Raw genomic sequence first — 22,633 nt, 5'->3', positions numbered from 1 at the left:
GGTCTGTTCCCTAAAGACCTAAAAAGAGCATGCTACAGGGACACTGCTACATCGATGTTCATAGCAGCACAGTTCACAATAGCAAGACTGTGGAACCAACCTAGATGCCTTTCAATAGACGAATGGATAAAAAAAATGTGGCATTTATACACAATGGAGTATTACTCAGAACTAAAAAATGACAAAATCATAGAATTTGCAGGGAAATGGATGGCATTAGAGCAGATTATGCTAAGTGAAGCTAGCCAATCCCTAAAAAACAAATGCCAAATGTCTTCTTTGATATAAGGAGAGTAACTAAGAACAGAGTAGGGACGAAGAGCATGAGAAGTAGATTAACATTAAACTGGGATGAGAGGTGGGAGGGAAAGGGAGAGAGAAGGGAAATTGCATGGAAATGGAAGGAGACCCTCAGGGTTATACAAAATTACATACAAGAGGAAGTGAGGGGAAAGGGGAAAATGATACAAGGGGGAGAAATGAATGACAGTAGAGGGGGTAGAGAGAGAAGAGGGGAGGGGAGGGGAGGGGGGATAGTAGAGGATAGGAAAGGCAGCAGAATACAACAGACACTAGTATGGCAATATGTAAATCAATGGATGTGTAACTGATGTGATTCTGCAATCTGTATACGGGGTAAAAATGGGAGTTCATAACCCACTTGAATCAAAGTGTGAAATATGATTTGTCAAGAACTATGTAATGTTTTGAACAACCAACAATAAAAATTAAAGAAGAAAAATATAAAATGGAAATAGATCTGTGCCCAGAATCCTGTAAGAAACAGGGTCCACTGTTGTATACTTCTGAGTTGTAGATGGCAGCTCTCTTAAAGTTCACAGTCTCTCCTGTTCTTTGGCCCTGAGAGAATGTTGTTTGGTACATTTATTTCATAACCTATGACACAGAACTAAGTTGTCCAGTTTTTTCATCTTGCTGAGGTCAGGGTATTCATAGATCTCAAACATGGAATATAGCTGTGGTGAACATAGATATCTCTGAGGGGTCAAGAGTGAAGTTTAGGATGAAGCCTGAAAAATACATTTATTTATTAGTCAATTTTTATTGTCAAAATAATAATATTTTGGATATAGTGGTTTAAGTTATTGCAATTGTTTTAAGCTGTCCTTCTTAATTTTTAATAGAAATTTTAAAATTATACTGGTGTGTTATATTGTTTTTCTCTCTGGAGAAATATTACTGCCTTAGGACATTGCTTAGATGTTGAAAATACAATTTGCTTTCTCATAAGACCAGACAGCACTAAAGTTAAACGAAATTTTAAAGTAATTGTGATGAAATTTTTATTCATAAAAATATATATGTTGGGTGTGTGAGAAAAAAACAAAAAGAAAACAGCTTCTACCTCAAGGCCTGTCCAGAGAGAGGGGGCGTGACCCTTGTCCTTGGAAAAACCCACAGAGGAAGCCTAGGCACAATTCCTCCCTGCTGAGTTATTTGTCTGTAAATAACAGGAGAGATCTGCTGTGCCAGGTGTCCCTGACTCAGTCAGGCTAGGTGAGGACCCATAGCAACCCCCTAGCAACCACCAATCAGCATGAGACAGGGAAAATACCTGGGATGCCAAAAGACCCCCAAGTAGTCTCAGGGGTTGATAACATGTTAGGAAACCATGTAGTATAGCACATACACCCCTAATGGATTAAACCAATCATTCCAAACAAATCCCCCTCTTGTACTAACCAATCACTCCTACCCAACTTGTTCCCGCCAGTAAATGTGCTAATCAATGTTAAGAGTTGTTGTTTGATTTTCCTGCGGTGTGAAATGATTTGCTGTGTGATGTTGTGATGCATAGAGTATCCTCCAAAAACCTATAAAATCTCACTGAACAAAGGACCGGGACTCACTCCCTGGGACCGCTGCGTCAGAAACGGTTGTGAGTCCAGGCTCAAGCTTGCAATAAAGACTCTTATGTGATTGCGTTGGATTCGGCTCCTGGAAGTCTATTGGGGTCCCACGAATCTGGCATTACAATGTGATAGAGCAAAGTTGCTCACCTAGTGGCAGAGAGAAGTAAAGGACAGAGACAAAATACACCCTTTGAAGGCATCCCTCCAGTGACCAGCCTCACTTCCCAGTAGTATCACCATTTGAAAATTAAGCCTTCAGCATTTGAGCTTTAGGGGGACATTTCAGATGTAAACTATGAAGGATGATTAGAAGAGGTTCGGAAGAATGCAGACAAAAAAAGGAATACATTCATTGGTTAGTTTGAGTTGCCTATGAAAGGGTGGAAGTCATGTAGAGAAAGACTGAACAATGACTTTTCCCCCAAGTCCTTTGTAGTTCTATGGCAGTCAAAAACTAAGTCCAATAAAGATTTGTTTGAATGTTGGAAGTTCAAAGTCTACAAAGTAGTAAAGTGCTTTCACCCATGAAACTGGTATTGAGATATATAATTGATGTGAAGGCTGGTTCTGCCATATTAACTGACAATAATGATGATAGCCAAAATCTGTTGTCCTCTCTGGGACTCATTTATGAAAAGAAGACATTCTAGATATCCATGAAAGTATTTTCTAGTTTTAAATTTCTATGGTTATATTTCCTTATGGACCAGGTGAAAAAATGGGTGGTTTTTATCAGAATTCAATTAAAAACACAGAGTGCTTTATCTGTGGGTAAGTACCATAGAAACAAGTTGTCCCAATTCCTCTTCCTTTTTGGCAGCATTTATTCTCATGTGTTCAGGTATCTTGTAGTCTGCAGCTGTCTTCAGATTGAAATCTCCCATATACACTTGGGCTTCTTTAATGGCTTGAACATCTTTGGGATCTTCATAGTCATGATCAGGTTTACTCTTATAACTATTAGAAAAAAAGGTAACTCCGACACAAATACAATAGTAAACTCTAATTTATCTACTTTTAACAAGGTACATTTTTAAAGTCAATCATGAAGCAAAAGAACAATTTTGAGCCTGTATTGTCATGTTTGTGTAAGGTTCCAAGTATTTTTTTAAACTAATGACTATTTTTTTAAGAACTCCAAGAAAAAAATAATACACAATTAAATAAATAAAAACCAATCACTACAGTGTATTGAAATAATACAAATCACAGTCAGGCTTTGGTTCACGTCTAAGTAATTCACACTTAAAATTGCTATATATTCTCTTAATATAAATTAAGCTTTGGAAATTGGGTAGTTTTAAAAAATCACCAAAAAAGTCAATGAGATTTTTTTATTACACAAATGATTGTCACAAAAATGTCAACAAAAGTCATCTAGTTCAAGATGATAACATGAGCATATACATTTGCCTCTTCTTCTCTCCCCAAATCCCATGGAAATGACAGTATAAAAAGTAGTGAATCATTATGAAAGCTGAGAATGGGATTTTTAAAAAATGGGCAAATCAGTGATATTGATATATTTCTGTAAGACAGAAAGAAGATGAAATTGTATGAATGAATAAATCAGACCAGAGCAAAATATAGCTCAGAATACCTGTAGGAGAAGGCTATAAAATAATTGAATATGATTTTCTTTGTAGAGTACCTAAGAGACTCCAAGAACAAAAAAAAAGCAGGTGTGAAGAGTAGAATGGAATGGTAGATATATCTAGCAAAATCAATTAAAGATTTGAAAAGGGGTTCCTGAACCAGCTGGGCCCTCCCAACTTTCCCACATACAAGCAACATTTATACCAATACAAAAATGGAAGAATTGCTCTCTATAGGAACCAAAGTCTCAGGGAAGTTCTAAGACATCTATGGGTACAGGTAACATTCCCTTGGAAGATCCTTAATTAGGAGACTCCAATTCTTTAAATTGAAGTGTATCAGTTAACACAAAAATGTACAGTTTGCAGTCAGCAATTTGCTTTAGGAAAAAGCCTTTTAGGAAAACAAAAACAAAAAATAGCAAAGGAAATCTATACTGCCTTTTGTATCAATTGACAATCATTCATTGTGTATATCTGAAATAAAAAGAAGAATTATTATTTGTAATGAAGGAAAGGATAAAGAAATAGAGGGAAGGAGAGAAGAGAAAAAAAAGAGGTACTTCTGCTTCTAGCTATGTTAGAAAACAGGCCCACAATTACCTTCATGATCTAAAAAATTAGAGAATTGAACAAAAAAATACATGGAACAACTATGTTCAACATAGGCAGGAGACATTGCATACAGACAATATAAAACTACAATTCCTAGAGAGGAGAAGTGAAGTAATACTATCACTTTTTTTTTTCTGCATGGAGGAAATTACTAGACTGTGAAGTAGAGTCAGGATCCTACTACCCAAATATAGCCTACTGACCTCACTAATTGAGGAGACAGAGATCAAAAGACCCAAGGATTAGAACTCATGGAAAAAAATATCAGAGTTATATAAAGGAATATCTTCAGAAATCAATACAAGGCTCCCTTAAGTTTTTGGATGGATATTTATCTACATAGTACATGGGTAATGTGAAACACAGAACAGGTAGTTGGAAATGTAAAATTATTGGGAAGCTATAAAACAAATACAAATGGAAAAATATCCTGTATTCACAAATCAGAAAACTTAATAAATGTCATTATTACCAAAAGTGATCTACAGTTAAAAATCCTTATTACCAAAAGTGATTTACAGATTCAATATAATTCCTTTGATGGCATTTTTTTACTGAAATAGAAAAAAATTTCCTATGATTCATATGTAACTATAGAAGATCACAAATATTCAAATCAATCACTATATTAGCAAAATGGAATCCCTCGGACTGAAACTCTAAGGATCATGGAAGTTCCAACAAGAAGTATCACTACTTTAAAAGATCTAGTTGAACTGTCTTTACTATCTCCTCTAGTTTTATTTTTTTCATTTCTTAATTTAAATAATGGCAATGTCAATAAGTATAAAGATCTTTTAAGATATATTTTGGGGCTTACATATTAAAAGGATAAGGGCTTAGGTAAAAACTCACAGTTCCTCCCATTCTTTTTTCCGCTGTTGGATCTTTTGTTGGGCTCTTTCCGCATGTTGTATGAGTTTTCTAGTTTTCTCAATTTGATTTTGTATCATAATTTCACTTAGGGTTTTAGGTCGAAATTTCTTCCCTTTTTCTATCATTGATTCTTCTTGCATGCTAATACTTCCACCTGTAAAAATAATCAACATTTTTTTTCAGTCTTTTTGAAACAGAAAACAAAACTTTCAAAGATGGACCTTTATATATGTTTAGTGAGGGAAGTGGCTTCTGTTTCCTGCTTCTTTAGTTTTTCTCCTGGTACATAAACAAAAATAAAATTTCTGTCTAAAGACTGAAACTACTACTTCAATATAGGAAGGCACATTTCATCTCTATTGTGGTCTTCAGGTACAGTTTTCTCTTTCCCAAGATGAAAGGAACAATTCAGAATAGCAGAGGAATCCTAAAGAATTCTAGTTCAGGTTCCTTTCTTTCCCACATCAGAGCTGTTGGTAGTGTATAAGGTAGTATAAGCATCATGCTTTGAAAGTCAAGCAATCTCCTGAAGACAGAGCCTGTTGACTTTCACTCTGAATATTTCAGCTGGTGAAGTACATGAGCTTTACTGTTTTCCTGGTCTTCCAATGGCCTGCCATTATTAGCCACTATGGTAGCCATTGCTGTGTGTGAGTTCCTTCATACCTGGTCTAGGTGATTTCAGCTGGAGTGAGACATCAGCAAACCACTGATACGAGCATAAGCAGTTGCAATGAATGTCTCCTCAAGCTGACTTGATAGGAGTCATCTATCTTTCTTTTCATTCATCAAATAAACATTTATAAGTACCAAAAAAAATTTAAAATTCAGAGAATATACTGACTTTTTAAATCAAAGTATTTATTGAGCAACTACCATGAATTTAACTCCATAAGCACAAATGCTCTTTGACCTATGATGATATATATCCTGATTATCATTTTTTACTTAATAATTCTCACTGTAAACTGAAAATTGTTAAGTCAAAAATGCATTTAATATACCTTTCTTACACAACATCATAACTTAGACAAGTCTACCTACCTTCAACAGACTGAGAACACTTATATTAGCATGCAGTCAGACACAAATTACCCAAAAAAAAGTCTACCTTATAATAAGGTGTTGAATATCTTTTGTAATTTATTAACCACTACACTGAAGGTGAAAAACAGAATGGTTGTATGGGTACACTTTCACACAATCATAGAGTTGAAAAATTAGATGTGGAACCATCGTAAGTTAGATATTATCTTTACTGTGAAATACTGATGTAAAGAGATAAAAGACACAATTATTGCTCTTAAGGACTTTATTTAAAATTTGGCAAGATAAAACACAAATCAATCAATTAGAAAAATGAGTAATGATGGGCCACTGACAGATGTTTAGAAACTTGGAAGGAGTGTTGGTGATATAATGGTGGGGGCTAGAAAAGTCGATTTAAAAACTAGTCAGAAAGAGAACCAAATCTGGAAGTTAAACATGATCAGCTTTAACAAGTGTTTCTTGAAAATTATTGTGTTTAAGTTAGATAAAAAATATGCTTTAGATAAAAATAAAAAATATAGTTAGTTACTACTTTATATTTCATATGTCAAATATATGGTAATAGGGAAAAAGAAAGGTTTAATGTGGCCTGGGTGATTGTGGAAAGGCTTTATAACAAATACGTTAAGTCTAGCTAGATCCCCAAGAACTGGTAGAATTCAGACAGAAGAGGGGTCAGAGGTCACTCAGTAGGAGCCTGGATATAAACATATCAGGAATAATTAAGGAATAGCAAGCTGGACAGTAAGTTAAACAGGTAAGTTGAACAGCATGATAAGGTACTATGGGAAACTATATAGTAATAAAAAAAAAGATTAAAATACCAGGATAATGGTTTCAGAATTCATCCTGGGCAAGAAAAAAGATTACAGATTATTCAATGAAGAAAAATGGGGCCAAGGAATACGGAAAGAGACACTGTCTAAAAACTAGCCATATGGGAAAATTCTAGATTGGAGAATAGTTCTGTAGCATCCAGTAGTCTCACACCCTGTCAGTCACATGACCAGGGTGAGTTTTCTTTAGAGACTGCATCAAAAAAGAAGGTAAGCATGGAGCATTGTTGGAAAACTGTGACATCTCATTCTCAATCATACCACACAACTCTCTCTCCCTTGAAAACTTATTCCTAAAGAGATTATCCTGAGAGAAGGGGATGAATAACAAATTGAGTTCAAGCCACCAAAGAAGGTTCAAAGTTTCTTCTCATGAAAAGATAATTCACTTTCCAAATTTTAATAAATAATGATTTAAAAGCCTTCTTGTCATTTAGGCTACCTGTTTCTCTCTGGCTATCCCTTTTTCCAGATCCCTCTTTTTCAAATCTGTCCAGTTTACTCATTCTTCTCTCTGATTGACTTGCTCGTTTGTGTTTGGAATACTTAGAGGGCTTTACCAGCCTATAGGAGGATATCTTGTGGTCAGTTTGTATAGCATAAACCACAATAGTGTCATTTTCCAGTGGATCACGAAATCTGAAAAAACAAAACAAGTGTTTGCAATAGTGACCATTTTAATCATTCTGCATGATTAAGTAATAAAAGAAGATCACAAAATACTATTCTTATAATCCATTGTATTGTGCTGGACTAAAAAAAATTTAATGAATTTTATTGGTACATTATAATTATACATAATAGTGGAATTCACTGTGACATATTTGTACATGCATATAACATAACTTGGTCAATTTCATTCTCCAGTACCTTCCTTTTCCTCAACATCCACCCTCTCTCCCTATCTCCTTCTTCTACTCTACTGGTCTCTCTTTTATTTTCATGAGACCTCCCCGCTTTATCTTTTCCTTTATTTTCTCTACTTTCCACATACGAGAGAAGCATATAATCTTTCGGAGTCTGGCTTATTTCACTTAACATAATGCTCTCAAGTTCCATCCCTTTTTCTCCAAATGACTTTCATTTTTCTTTGTAGCTGCATAAAACTCCATTGTGTATATATACCACATTTTCTTTATTGATCCAACTGTTGATGAGGACCTAGGCTGGTTCTATAACTTGACTATTTTAAATTATGCCTCTGTAAACAGAGGTATGCATGCATCCTCCTAGTATGCTGACTTTAATTCTTTTGGATAAATACCAAAGAGTGGCAGCTAGCTGGATCCAATAGGTTCCATTCCTAGTCTTTTGAGGAATCTCCATATTGATTTCCATAATGGTTGTACCAATTTACAATTCCAACAATAGAATGCAAGTTCCATTTATTCCCCCACATCCTCACCAAATTTCTTATTTGTATTCTTGATGACTGCCATTCTAACTGCAATGAGATAAAAATTTCAGGGTAGTTTTGATTTGCATTTCCCTCATTGCTAAAATAGTGAACATTTTTTCCTTTTGTTTTTTTTTTGGGGGGGGGCATTTATATTTCTTTTGAGAAGTGTTTGATTAGTCCATTTTCCCATTTATTGATTGGGTTATTTGGATTTTTAGTGGTAAGTTGTTTTAATTTCTTCATGTGTTCTGGATATTAGTCCTCTGTCAGAATAGTAGCTGCTAATCTGTACTTTCTCTTCACACTATTGTTTCCTTTGTTGTGCAGAAGCATTTTAATTTGATACCTTCTCACTTATTAATTATTGGTTTTAGTTCCTGAACTTTAGGAGTCCTACTGAGAAAGTCGTCACCTCCAATTATATATTAGAGTGTTAACCTTGTTTTCTTTTAGCAGTTGCAAACCATCTGGGTTAGACTCAAACTTTAACCATGCATATACTATCAAGATGTAATGGAAATTGGATTGGACTTCATAAAGAGCAAGTAGAGAACTAGGAGTATAGCTCAGTAATAGAGTATTTACTTAGCCTAAGTAAGATCCTGGCCTCAATCCCCATCACCCCCACTCCCTGCCAAAAAAGGAGGAAATAAAGGAAGGGAAGGAAGGGGGAATTATTTCTAATGAAAATATTAAACAAGTCATTATTAATATAATGCCACTGTTTTGCTAATATGTGAAAAATGAAAATTTTGTAAGCAGACTGCAGTTTAATGGATAATAGATCATATCAAACTCTGAGGAAATGTAATCTACCTCCCTATGTATTATATAAAATAGGTTATTAAATATAATAGGTACATGTTGTTTTCATATGTATTTATATGGATATACAAATAAATATAAATATATATAAAATATACAAATATGTGTGGGGGGCTCCTGAATCCAAATAATTTTTTAACACTCATTTTCAAGAGAGTTAAGAAAGTCCACCTTACTAAGGCATCTAAACATATTTTGTTGTCTTAAATTATATGATATATGGATATGGATATGTTCATATACTTGTGATAATGTGATTTATTTGTATATAGTAACTATGAGGGGAGCAGATGTTAGGAAACTGAATACAAGGGTAAGCCTCCCCACTCTTACTTTGTCCGTCAGCTTTCCATTTCAAGGGCGTTTCATGAAACCCCCAAACTATCAGATTCCACTCTTGCCTCTATAAAAATCATCAAGTGCTGGGTGAGGTGGTGTACACCTGTAATCCCAGCAACTTAGGAGGCTAAGTCAGGAGGACCACAAGTTCAAAGCCAGGTTCAGCAACTTAGCCAGGCCTTAAGCAACTTAGCAAGACCCTGTTTCAAAATAAAAAAATTAAAAAGGGTGGGGATGTGGCTCAGTGGTTATAAGTGGCCCTGGCTTCAATCCTTATTTTCCCCCCACCAAAAAAAATCACACTTAGAAATTCATACTACTTTATAGTTTACCCTTCTCTTATAGCCCACAGAGATTTGAGATTTATCCTTCAACTGTCAATTTTTTTAAAAAAATTTCAAATAATTTCTCATCAGTTAAATTATTATTTTGGGGGCACTGGTTCACTATCACCCCTGTACCCTCACACATTTTTAATTTTAGAATTTATTAGTCTTAGTTTGTTTGCTTTTCTTAACTATTTTTATGACTCAATCCTTTTAATTCTATTTTTCCCTTTTAAACTACTTTCTTTTCTCTTTAATTCTCTTTCTTTTCATAGCATAGTATCTTTCTCATCTCTTTAAGACATATTCCCTTTAACTTTCACCTATTAGAGTTTTACTTTTTAAATTTGGCTTTCCTATGAGACTCAGATAACATGAAGGAAAATATATATAATTTTGAATACATCAAAATGAAAACTTCTTCACAGAAAAATCTAAACAAAGTTCAAAGCAAATGGCAGAGTAGGAGAAAGCATTTACCATATGTATGATAAAAGTCAAATACCTACAATACAGCATAGAAAATAAACAGGACCCAAAGAAAAATGAACAAGGAATCTAAGCAGTTAATTCTCAAAAGAATAAGTGTAAATTAACTATAAACATGAGAAGAAATGTGAGCATTACCAATAATAAAAAAAAAACTTCAAGTTATTCAAACAAGAGTTACCATGTTTGGCCTATTAGATTGGTAAAGGTAAAAACACTGATAATACCCAGAGTTATGTGGTGGCAAATTTTATCCCCTCCCCACATTCTAATTAAAGAGTTAGGTATTTATTATTTTCTTCCTTCCATATGTCCACCAAAAACATGATGCTATGGTGAATGGAGAGTACATAGACCAGGGAAGGAAAATAGCTAAAAAAGTATTTGAGAACAAGTATGGCAGGGAGGACGAGGCTCCTTCTGATTAGGAGAATGGGCAACTTGCATCTTGGCACTGTGGATACTTGTGCCCTCCTTCAGATAGCATCTGGAGAGATGGCAAGGCCTCACAATGGTAGCTGTATGTGCTGTGTGTGTGTTTGATGCAAGCTGGGGGGATTCTGGCCCTAACAAAGATAGTCTGCTCCAGCGGAGCACAGAACCATTGATTCAAAGAACACAAAGAAGTAAGCAGGCTGGTATAGCACCCTCAGGAGTATCAAGACTGACTTTCCTGTCTTCTTGGTAGAATAAGAGCCCAGAGTCAAATTTAAATTAATATAAATAAAATAAAGAATAGCTCCACTACTTACACTAAATTGTGGGTTAAGATTCATACTTACCCCCCCCTCCACACACATTTTTATAAATATATGATGAATATTTACTAAGAATAAACATGCTACAATGTTGAGGTTCTTTCTGAGAGAAACTTTTTATCCACATTCATTTCTAAGCAGACAGCAATCTGATTATAATTTGGGGATTCAAATATTATCCAGAAATTCAAATATTCAAGGATTTGATGTCAGGCAATGAGTGTTATAATTCACTGGACAATGTACCAGAAAGGAAATAGATGCACATCTGAGAGAGTTCTGAAGATCTGAGGACTCCCTTCCCCTCTTTAGGTAAGTGCTGGTGAGTATTTACCTAAAGATGAGAAGGCATCTACCTGAAGCCAGGGAAAGAAACACCAAAAAAGGAACAGGCAGAATAATCCCCAGACTCCACACAGGTTGAAACAGCTTGGGTCCTCACAATCTTGATACTACATGGGTCCTAGGGTAGAGTACTCAGAAGAGTAGTCGGGAAGAATTAGCCCTAGACTAACAACTGCCCTGATCCCACCAAACCAAGATTAAAAGAAGGCTTTAAAAAAAAATCCAGCTATTTTCAAGTAATTTAACTGACACCTAGAATTAAGCTCAAAATTACTTAAAATTATGTAAAAATATCTAGCACCCACAAAGTACAATTCACAGTGTCTAGCATTTAACCAAAACTTATCAGGCAAGCAAAAAAGCAGAAAAAGCTGACTCAAAATGAACAGAAATGTATTAGTCAGCAGAAATAGCCCCAGTAATGACACTAATGATCTAACAGATTAGGACACTGAATCAATTATTATGATATACTCTATATAATCATGAAGGCAGAAAAAAGAATGGAAATGTTAAAGTGAACAAAAATTTCACCTATTATACCAGGAAGTCAATAAGAATGACTATAAGATAGTCATAATGATATAACTGATGTAAGAAATGATATAAAAGATGAAATAGAAAAACTAGAGGAAATATTAAAAGTGGCTCTTTTCAAGATATATCATGTTTATGGGCTGAAAATTCAATATTTTGTTTTTTCTTTTTTTATTCTAATTTGTTTTGTATGACAGCAGAATGCATTACAATTCATATTACACCTATAGAGCACAAATTTTCATATCTCTGTTATACACAAACTAGAGTCACACCATTCGTGTCTTCATACATGTACTTAGGGTAACAATTTCCATCTCATTCCACCGTCTTTCCTACCCCCATGCTCCCTCCCTTCCCCTCCCTCCCCTTGCTCTATCTAGAGTACTTCTAATCCACCCATGCTCCTCCCCTGAAACCCCACTATGAATCAGCCTCTTTATATCAGACAAAACATTCGGCATTTGGATTTTTGGGATTGGCTAACTTCACTTAGCATTATATTCTCCAACTCCATCCATTTACCTGCAAATGCCATGATTTTATTCTCTTTTAATGTGCTGGATAGTATTCCATTGTGTGTGTGTGTGTGTGTGTGTGTGTGTAAAATATATATATATATATATATATATAATATCACATTTTCTTTATCCATTAATCCACTGAAGAGCATCTAGGTTGGTTCCATAGTTTAGCTATTGTGAATTGTACAGCTATAAACATTGATATGGCTGTGTCATTACAGTATGCTGTTTTTAAAGTCTTTGGGGTATAAACCAAGGAATGGGATAGCTGGGTCAAATGGTGGTTCCATTCCAAGTTTTCCAAGGAATCTCCATACTGCTTTCTACATTGGCTGCACCAATTTGCAGTCCCACCAGCAGTGTATGAGTGTGCCTTTTCCCCTACATCCTCGCCAGCACTTATTGTTGTTTGTATTCTTGATAGCTGCCATTCTGACTGGAGTGAGATGAAATCTTAGAGTAGTTTTGATTTGCATTTCTCTAATTGCTAGCGAAGTTGAACATTTTTTCATACATTTGTTGATTGATTGTATATCCTCTTCTGAGAAGTGTCTATTCACTTCCTTGGCCCATTTATTGATTGGGTTATTTGTTTTGTCTTTGTCTTTGTGTTGTTCTTTATATATCCTAGAGATTAGTGCTCTATCTAATATGCGTGTGGTAAAGATTTGCTCCCAAAATGTAGGCTCTCTATTCACTTCACTGATTGTTTCTTTTGCTGAGAAGAAGCTTTTTGGTTTGAATCCATTCCATTTATTGATTCTTGATTTTAATTCTTGTGCTAAAGGAGTCTTATTAAGAAAGTTGGGGCCTAATCCAACATGTCAGAGATTTGGGCCTACTTTTTCTTCTATTAGGCGCAGGGTCTCTGGCTTAATGCCTAGGTCCTTGATCCCTTTTGATTTGAGTTTTGTGCATGGTGAGAGATAGGGGTTTAATTTCATTTTGTTGCATATGGATCTCCAGTTTTCCTAGCACCATTTGTTGAAGAGGCTATCTTTTCCCCATTGTATGTTTTTGGTGCCTTTGTCTAATATAAGATAACTGTAGTTATGTGGGTTTGTCTCTGAGTCCTCTATCAATATTTGTTTTTAAATGTCTGTTATTCCTACATACATCTGTAGATTTCATGTAATTCCAATCAAAATCTTAGAAGGGTTTTTGTGAAAGTTGGCAAGTTATTAACAAGCAATGAATGTAAACAATCTTGGAGATGAAGAGCAAGGCTGAAAGATTCACCATACTAGACATGAAGATTTAAAACAGGGTGATACCAGCACAAAGATAGAGAGAGAGGCCAGTGAAATTTAATGAAGAATGCAGAAACAGACCCATGTTTATGAAAAAGCAACACCACAATCCTGTGAGGAAAGTGTGTTCTTTCAGCAAATAATACTAAGTTAATTGGACATTGACAGAGAAACAAACGACATTGGATCATATCTCATACTACCTACAAAAATTATTCAAGATGAGTAATGGCAAACAATAGAGCTTATAGCAGAAAATATAGGAGAATTATTTCATGAATTGGGAATAGGCAAAGTTTTCTTATATACAACACAAAAGCATTAACCTTGAAAGAAAAAGGCCAATAAACTAAACTTAATTTAAAAACTTTCATTCAACAAAAGACTCCATTAGGAGTAAAGAAACATGCCACAGACTAGATCAAAATATCTTACATAAGCACACACACATATGTAATATATACACACACACACACACACACACTCACACACATACCTATTGCTCATATATAAATACAGATAGAGATAACCAAATACCAAATCCATAATATATAAATAGCTCCTACATCCAATTTTTAAAATGAACGAAAGACTTGAACAAAAACCTAACATAGAGAATATACCAATGATTAGTAAATATATGAAAAGAGGGTGAAAATTATCACTTACCAGGGAAATAAATGTAAACTTAAATCACATGAGATACTACTAAAGAATGGCTGGAATTTAAACATCTGACAATCCCCACTGATGACAAGCATGCATGTTAGAAATTTAACTGAATTCCTAAAAAGGTAAGTTCAAGTCCTAACTCCTAGTACCTGAGAATGTGACCTTATCTGAAAATAAGGTCTTAACAGAGGTTATCCATTTAAAATGAGACCATTAGCATGGACCTTATTTCAGCATGACTGATGTCCTTATTAGGGAAATTTGGACACAGAGATATGTGCAGAGGTAAGGCTGTATTACAAGACACAGAGATAACATTATGTGAAAGAAGAGGACTTGGAGTGAAGTACCTCAAGTCAAGAACAACAAAGACTGCTGGCAAACCACCAGACCCTCAAAGAGAGTCATGGAACAGATTCTCCTTTCCAGTCCTCAAAAAGAACCAACTTGCTAGACACCTTGATTTTCAACTTCTGGCCTCCAGAACCATAACAATAAATGTTACTTATTTAAAGCAACCATTTTATGATACTTTGTTGGAAGCTCTAAGAAACTGACACAATGAGGATCAATTGGAATATTTTATACTTGGGAGGTCAAAGTATAAAGTGATTCAATTATATTGGGAAATTGGCAGTATTTAATAAAAACTAAATATTCATAAAAACCATGGCCTAGCAGTTCTACAACTGGATATATTACCAACAGTAGTAAGTGCTGATGTCCACCAAAAAACATGCACCAAAATGTTCTTAGCAGCATTATCTATAGTAGCCAAAAGCTATCAATGATAAATGGTTAAATTGTGGCATAGCCACAATTATTTAAATTAATTGAAATAATGGAATATTGCAAGAAAATGAAAAAGAATAAACTATGGTGACGTGCAACAACATGGATAATCTTAGACATATGAATAATCTTAGTATATGAATAAAAGAAACCCGATGCAAAAGAATTCATGTTCAACATTTAATTTATATAAAGTTCTCAGATAAAACTAATCTATGGCAATAAAGATTTAAATTTGGAAGGTAGGTATTTACAAAGAGAATGCCACCAGGAAACTTCCTAAACTGGTATAAATGTTCTATTTCTTAATCTGAGTAGTGGATACATGTGTTCATATTTTTTAAAAAATTATTAAGCCATTTGATTAAGATTTATATATTCTGTATAAATTACATCAAAATAAAAGACAAAAAAGTAATTTCCTCTGGAAAGTTGAGTTGATGCATGAGACTATGCAGGAGGTCGTTGTCTTTTATTAGAAGTCCTTTGATTCTGTTTGATTTTAAAATTTTTAATGCATATGTGCTCTTATGCTAATGTGGCATAAAATAAATAATTTATCACAAACAGAAGTAAATATGTATTTATATAATTTTTTAAAGTACAACTGTTAACCAAATAACTCATATTTAACTAGAAAGGAGTAAGCAGAAAGATCAGGGAGATATCAATATTAGTGACAAGAGTAGTCCTTAAGATTGAAGTCAGTGGGTACTTCAGAAAACCTTTTATCTTGCTACTTCACTGACACTACTGTAAACTATTCAAACTTATGCACTAAAACACCTTAATTTATAGGAAATATAGATCTTACCTATTCTGTACCTTCTTCAGGCCAAGATAATACTTCTCCTTTTCCCAAGCTAATTCCTTTTCTAGTTGGTGAATTTTATGAACAGTTTTTCTGTCAATTTCAGCCCGAATTTTGGAATCAAGATCAAAGTCCTGCAAATACGTACATTTGTTTATACAAAGGTTTTTTTTTTAAATCAGTATATTGTTATCAGTCCTCTGTCTTATACACAATTACATATTTTTAGTCTTGTCTTCAATTTCACACTGCATCATAACTCCAGAATATCCTAAACTCTTATTCCAGAACAGAAATAGTTTACTTTTGATCTTTTGATCTTGGTGGGGCGTAGATTTCATAATACATGAAGAAATCATTAATAATATGGAAAAAACATTACATACTTAAAATATTTCCCCACAATAAAAGTGATAAATGCTAATAGTATTTGGAGAATATACAAAATTTAAAACAATACTCTCACCATCCCAAAGAAAGTACTGTTGCATAACCTGCTTTGCACAGGATAGAAGCTGGTGGCAGCTGAATATTCCCTCACATATGGATGTCTTCTTGACATTCTTGTTGGATGTTGCTCACTGAGCGGTTGCCTTTCTCCCATAAGGATACCTATGGGCATCATGTTTATTACCTTCACTCCCAGAAAAATATCAGAGCCTGCATTCACACTAAACTGTGAGTAGTAATTATTCTTTCCAGAGGTGTTTGTGTTTTCAGTAGTGATATTTGTAAAATGCTTTGCCACAGTACTTGGTACAGTTGTTCTTTATCTTTATATCTTGCCTCAATTTTTTTTATCTTTATTGCTCATACTCTGGAGTATCAGCCTCTTTCTTAATAAAATAGTATAAAGGTCTTTTGACTATTATGAATTGGCTTTTTTAGTCAATATAATGAGCTAATCATCATGACATCATAGCATTTTTCATGTGAAATACACAAAGTACTTCTAGAATTACAGAATTGGATAATCCACAGATATATTCAAGATGATAAATTCTGGCTTTTAACTTGATTAGACTCTTAACAGTAATTCTGTTTAGGAAGAAATACAAAATAGATATTTTTAAAAAAATACTTAATCGGGCTGGGGATGTGGCTCAAGCGGCAATCCGCTCGCCTGGCATGCGTGGGGGCCCTGGGTTTGATCCTCAGCACCACATAAAAATAAAAAAATAAAGATGTTGTGTCAACCGAAAACTGAAAAATAATATTAAATCTCTCTCTCTCTCTCAAAAAAAAATTAATCACTAACAGGCACGTGGGGCTTACAGTAAGTCACAAAAGGAAAAATAAACACTAAAACTGGCTTAAACAATTTTGTGATTGTCCTTATAGCTACAACTATACTAAGACAACTTTTAGAAATTTTGTGGATCAACTAGGTACTATCTTCTCAACATATCTGATAAATATATAGAAATGGAACAACAAAGAGTCAAAATATGCATGTACCTACCCAACAGATATTTTGACTAAGTACAATAAGGGTTGATAGCCAAATCAAAACCCGAATTTATAATTTATTTTGTTACCCATCAATAAACAAATAAAACATGTGTGAGGAACCTATATTCAGTAGAAACTTTGTGTTACATAAAGAGACTTATCTGCTTCCAAACCAAACAAGTTTTACAATAGTTGAGTTGCTGCAAATACACTGACCAGCCAGATAAAGGAAAGCATAATGATTATTTTTATGTTCCAGCTAGTTGGCAAAATAGTAGTCTCAATTCAGAAATTGCATGTTATTAAGATTTTACTTAGACTTACTGTCCTTTTAAATTGCATATGCTCTGGTAATTCTTTGTTCATTTCTATTAACTTCCAAAATGTATTCCTCAAAGCTTGGATTTGTTCTCTCTTCCCAGCTTTTAATTCTTCCATTTCTTTCATTAACTTGTCATGTTCTCTTTTCTTCCTAGCATTCTCAATACTGAGAATAGAAATTTAAAAGAATAGCATGTTAGACTACAGAAACAGCAGAAGAGAAAAATCAGTATTCAGTAATTTGGAAATTTACTCAGCTTGATCAACTTCTGTACAATCTTGGTCTGTTTTGTAAAAAAAGAAAAAAGAAAGAAAAACCACTTATCTAAGCAATACTTATTAAAAATTCCCATACCTGTAGGCTTTGGGATCTTCAATATCTTCTGTGGGTGGCTGTGTTTCAATTCCAAACTGTAGGCAAAAGAGGAAAAGTTAGTCCTTTAAAATTGCATATTTCCCTCAAAATATCTAAGAAAATTGAAGGTTTTTTACCTGCTAATTTTTAACAAGTATAGGTCTGAAAAGTAGTTTTACACAGAACTATGGAAAAAATTGTGTTGACTAAATTTATTTGTTTCTGCATCATTTATAGGGGTAGGTAGAAAAAGATTAAAAGGTTGAGATACAATCATGTTTTTGCAAAATGTTAATATCATCACAGTTGCCTCCTCCAAAATGTCAATTACTGATTCATGTGAGCTATTAATACATGTTATTAATAGCAAAATAGAAAATACACACTAAAAGTTTCTAGGTAATATATTTCAAAACATTGTTTTCCTGTATATCACTTTATTATATGCATAATTCCCCAAAATACTTCATGTATACCCTAGATTTTTAAATATATATTTTAAATATATATATGTGTGTGTGTGTGTGTATATATATATATATATATATATATATATATATATGTTTTAGTTTTAAGTAAAATTTGATGTGACCCCAATCAAAAGAAGATATAAGGTGGAAAATGCAAACATAATCCCCCTTCTTCAAAGAAAAAGATATGAAAAAAGAAATACAAATCTCTGTTTAGAAAGGAAATTGATTTAAGAGGAACCGAGAAGTAAATTACTTAAAATTTGTGTATTCAGGTGCTGTGTTGTAAAATGTCTGCAATGTTAAGAAAGAAGAATTACAACCCAGCAAACAAAATAGAGTCTTAATTTGCTATCTAATCAGTTCTTCAGTAAAGCTGAACTTTTTCTCTATTCTCTTTTATAGAAGATGGTCTGTTTTCCTGTTGTTCTTTATAAAGAAATAAATTTTGATCAAATTGTTTTATTATAATCTTCATATATATGAAATGTAAACATAAAATAGTTATATATATGAAACATACACCTATATATTTCTATGGAAGTCAAGGTTTATGACTTTAGTAAAAGTGAAGTTATATACTTGACTAATGTAAGAGCCAGTGATGGCTAATCAATCATTACTTACTCATTCAAAACATAAATATATTGAATTTATTTTTATTTTTTTTATCTCCAAGAGCTAAGTCCCTTGGTTCTCTAACATCCATGTGCCAAGATTTAACCCTGATGCTCAGCCAACTACTAACTGTATCCTAGTCACAGTTGTTTACAATACAGTTGAGTTAAACAAAGATGTTTCCAAGAGTTACAAAATATATGCCACAGGCTCTCAAACTTGGCTGCACATTCGAATGAAGTGGAGGATATTTTATAAAACACTTATGTCTAGGTTTCACCTTCAGAGATGTTAATTTAATTTTTCTTGGGTGGGGTTCAGGCATCTGTACTTTTAAGGACTCTCAGTGCCCTAAAGTAAGAACCTCAGAACTTCTGCAGAGCTTAATTGATTATTGTGGGTTTTTAAAAAATTATTTTAATTTTTTCCTGATTTTTGCCTTCTTAAAAGCAGAGTCAACTTCAATGATGTAAAAAATATTGACTGTATCCACAAATAAGAGGACACTATTATTCAAATTGTGGAATGATTTTTTTTCTATCCAAAAAAACATAGGTTTCTATAGAGAGAGCTCACATTAGGTACAAAAACAAAAATGTTTCTTCTTGTTTATATGCTTTCCCTGCATAATTCCTCTTTCGAAGCTGGACCCTGTTTAACCATTGGCCCATACTCCAAATTCTGCTGCTATTAAAAGAAATGAAAATTAACTGCTCTTATCTTCCCTACATTCTTTGTGTGTTGTTTTGAAATAGGCTGTTAAATGGAAAGTTAACATTTTCTTAAGAATTTTAACTGTGATGTTTCTGATACAACTCCTTAGTCTTTAGGAACAATTCTAATGGTCTCTAAATGACTTTATCCAAAGGCACCACTTTGACAACAAAAGATTCTGGTTCTGTGACATGACAAAAGGATATAATTTGGAGATGTGTACCCTCAAAATTCATCACAAAGCAAACAATCTATTTTGCCTATGAACAGAATAATTTGTTGCGAATCTTTGAACAAGACCTACATTATTACATTCCAAAATGAAAGATATTAATATTTTTCAACCTCTTTTAAAAAACGTACTTTATGGTGTACATCCTGTACAGACCCATGTGATGAGTGAATGAATAAATGAAAAACAAAATATATGTCTGAAAAATATTGTGTATTTTTGAAAAAGAAGAAGCTGTGATTTTAAAAGTCATTGATACAGAAAAGTCAACATATTCTTTTTAAATTTTGAGCACTACATAACTTTATAATAAGGGGAATTCAACACCATTAATATAAATATAGAAGCATCAGAAAGTCAAAATTATAATATGGTAGGAAGTTTAGATAATAAAGTTAGTATGTCTAAATTGTTCTCATTTTTTAAGCACATGAGCAATTTCACATCACTATCTTAGAATAAAGTTTGTTGTTATTAATTAATTCATTGTTTAATTAGTTACATACCTTGGGAGATGGCACTTTGGCCTTGACAATTTTCAGGAATTCAAGTTCAGAAAAAATAGTGAAAACAAAGATATTATTATCTGCTCCAGCAGTTATCAAGAAATGATCATCAAAGCTAGTTACCATGCTTTTAACACATCCATAATCATTGTCATGAATACTGAAGTGCCAGTAGTCTTCCAAACTGCTTAGTAAAGGCTCATTCTGATTTAGGATATACACTCTAATGGCTCCATTTCTCATTCCACAAAACATCATTGTTTGGCTAAAGCTATGAGTCAAAAGGAAAGTAAATTATTTTTCCTATTAGTCTAAAAGTAATATTTAATTTTAAATTAATTGACAAATGTCTATATTTGAATAACAAAGGTGTTATGAACTGAATTGTGTATCACTAAAATTCATATATTTAAGCCCTAGCCCCAGATACCTCAGAATGTAACTATATTGTGAAATGGGGCATTTAAAGAGGTAATTAAGTTAAATGAGAACATTTGGATGGACCCTATTCCAGTCTGACTGATAAACTTATATGAAAAAAAGGTTAAGACAGAGAGACTAGAGATATTGTGCACAATATCAAGTGAGGACACAGCAAAAGGCAGATATTTGCAAACCAAAAAAAAGAGACTTCAAGAGAAACCAACAAATCAACTAATACTTTGATCTTAGAACTCTAGTATCCAGACTATGAAAAAATAAATTTCTGTTGTTCAGGCTACCAAGTATGTGGCATTTTGTTACAGAGCCCTAATAAATTAATACAAAGAAAAGTGGGGAAAGGTCAATTGAAAATTAGAGCTAGTCCATCTGTTTTTCAGAAAAATGATAGGGATATATTCTCAGTTCTCAATTACTAAAGAGCTAATGATTCATCTTGTAATTTCTCCAGAATCACTGAAACTCTGACCCTTAATTATCTGACCATGCAGTTTATAGCATTCTCCTAAGTAAAAGAGGGTAAATCCATGCAACTCAATTGTCATAAGTAGAAATTCTGACAGAATATCTACAGGGAAAATTTTAATATAATTTCAGGACTAGCTTTGATTCACTTGATTTATTTAACTACACATTGTTTGAGCATCTCTTTATTTGGATGGATATTTAAAATTGACAATATCCATGATATACAAAAATATAGACCCCCTAATAGGATATTATTTTTCAAAGCTTTTTGACATTCTATTCACCTGAAAATGATAGTTTGGATGGGATTTTCTTCTGTATCCTCAAGAAAACGGAAATCAAAAGGTTCATCTCTCTGTTCTTCAAAATTGCTGCTTTTGTCACATAAGGGAAATTCACAGTGATATAGAAAACCAGCATCATAGCCACCCTGGGAAAGGTAAATAACATAGATGGTGGTATTTGGATACAACACATATTTCAAAATTTAAAAAGCAATATAGATATTTTTAAACATCTACTTCTATATTTGATTACAGAGTAGTTTTATTTACTATAAAATGTCTCTATTATCCATTTATATACAACTATATAATTATAATAATAAATACTTTATGGTAATGTATTCCCACTTAGAAGTCAATACAAGAGAGATTTCACCTCTGACTAGCTACTGAATTCCATTTTATTTCTTCAAGTGTTATTTGGAATAGGTAATATTTTGTAACAGGTTTTGCAGGTCATTGTTTTCATAGCTAGCATTCAGTCTGGGGTGACTTCAAACATTTAATTTTTCAGGAAGGGCTATTTAGGAAAAATCTATCCATATAATAAAAAGACAAGTGATCATCTGGATGGATTATATTGCTCCGACTCTAATTTGCTTTCTTTTTCTATATGAACCAAAGATTCCGTACCAAGAGAAGTAAATTAATGGCCAGAACATCTTTATGAAAAATAAATGCATAAGAAATAAATGGTAACAAAATATGACCTCTAAAAATCAAATTAAGTTTTCACTTTTGCAATGGCAGATTGGATTGCTTCAGCCAAGAATAATGAAAACAAAAACAACAACAACAAAAATTCTCCAAAAGGGACTCTATTTTAGACCACAAAACAACTCTTAGTAATATTTACAAA

General features: G+C 33.4%; 1 protein-coding gene across 2 annotated transcripts in view; it reads right to left on the bottom strand.

Moving 5' to 3' along the window:
* Window positions 1–22,633, bottom strand: part of Cfap44 (cilia and flagella associated protein 44) — a 108,701-nt gene that overhangs the window by 24,690 nt on the left and 61,378 nt on the right. The window contains exons 18-25 of one of the 2 annotated variants that reach the window (XM_048803298.1): window positions 21,775–21,920; window positions 20,582–20,852; window positions 18,042–18,097; window positions 17,690–17,852; window positions 15,917–16,047; window positions 7,289–7,485; window positions 4,940–5,114; window positions 2,654–2,831 (exon numbers count right to left, since the gene is read on the bottom strand). In XM_048803298.1, coding sequence (XP_048659255.1) covers window positions 2,654–2,831; window positions 4,940–5,114; window positions 7,289–7,485; window positions 15,917–16,047; window positions 17,690–17,852; window positions 18,042–18,097; window positions 20,582–20,852; window positions 21,775–21,920 — 1,317 coding nt within the window. Of the gene's footprint in view, window positions 1–2,653; window positions 2,832–4,939; window positions 5,115–7,288; window positions 7,486–15,916; window positions 16,048–17,689; window positions 17,853–18,041; window positions 18,098–20,581; window positions 20,853–21,774; window positions 21,921–22,633 lie in introns of those variants that run through there. The other variant, XM_048803299.1, reaches the window with a different exon arrangement.

The sequence above is a fragment of the Marmota marmota genome, unplaced genomic scaffold (genome assembly GCF_001458135.2).
Source record: "Marmota marmota marmota unplaced genomic scaffold, marMar, whole genome shotgun sequence".
Taxonomy (NCBI): domain Eukaryota; kingdom Metazoa; phylum Chordata; class Mammalia; order Rodentia; family Sciuridae; genus Marmota; species Marmota marmota.
Note: the sequence above shows the minus strand (reverse complement) of the source record. Positions and strands in the feature narration are given on the sequence as shown.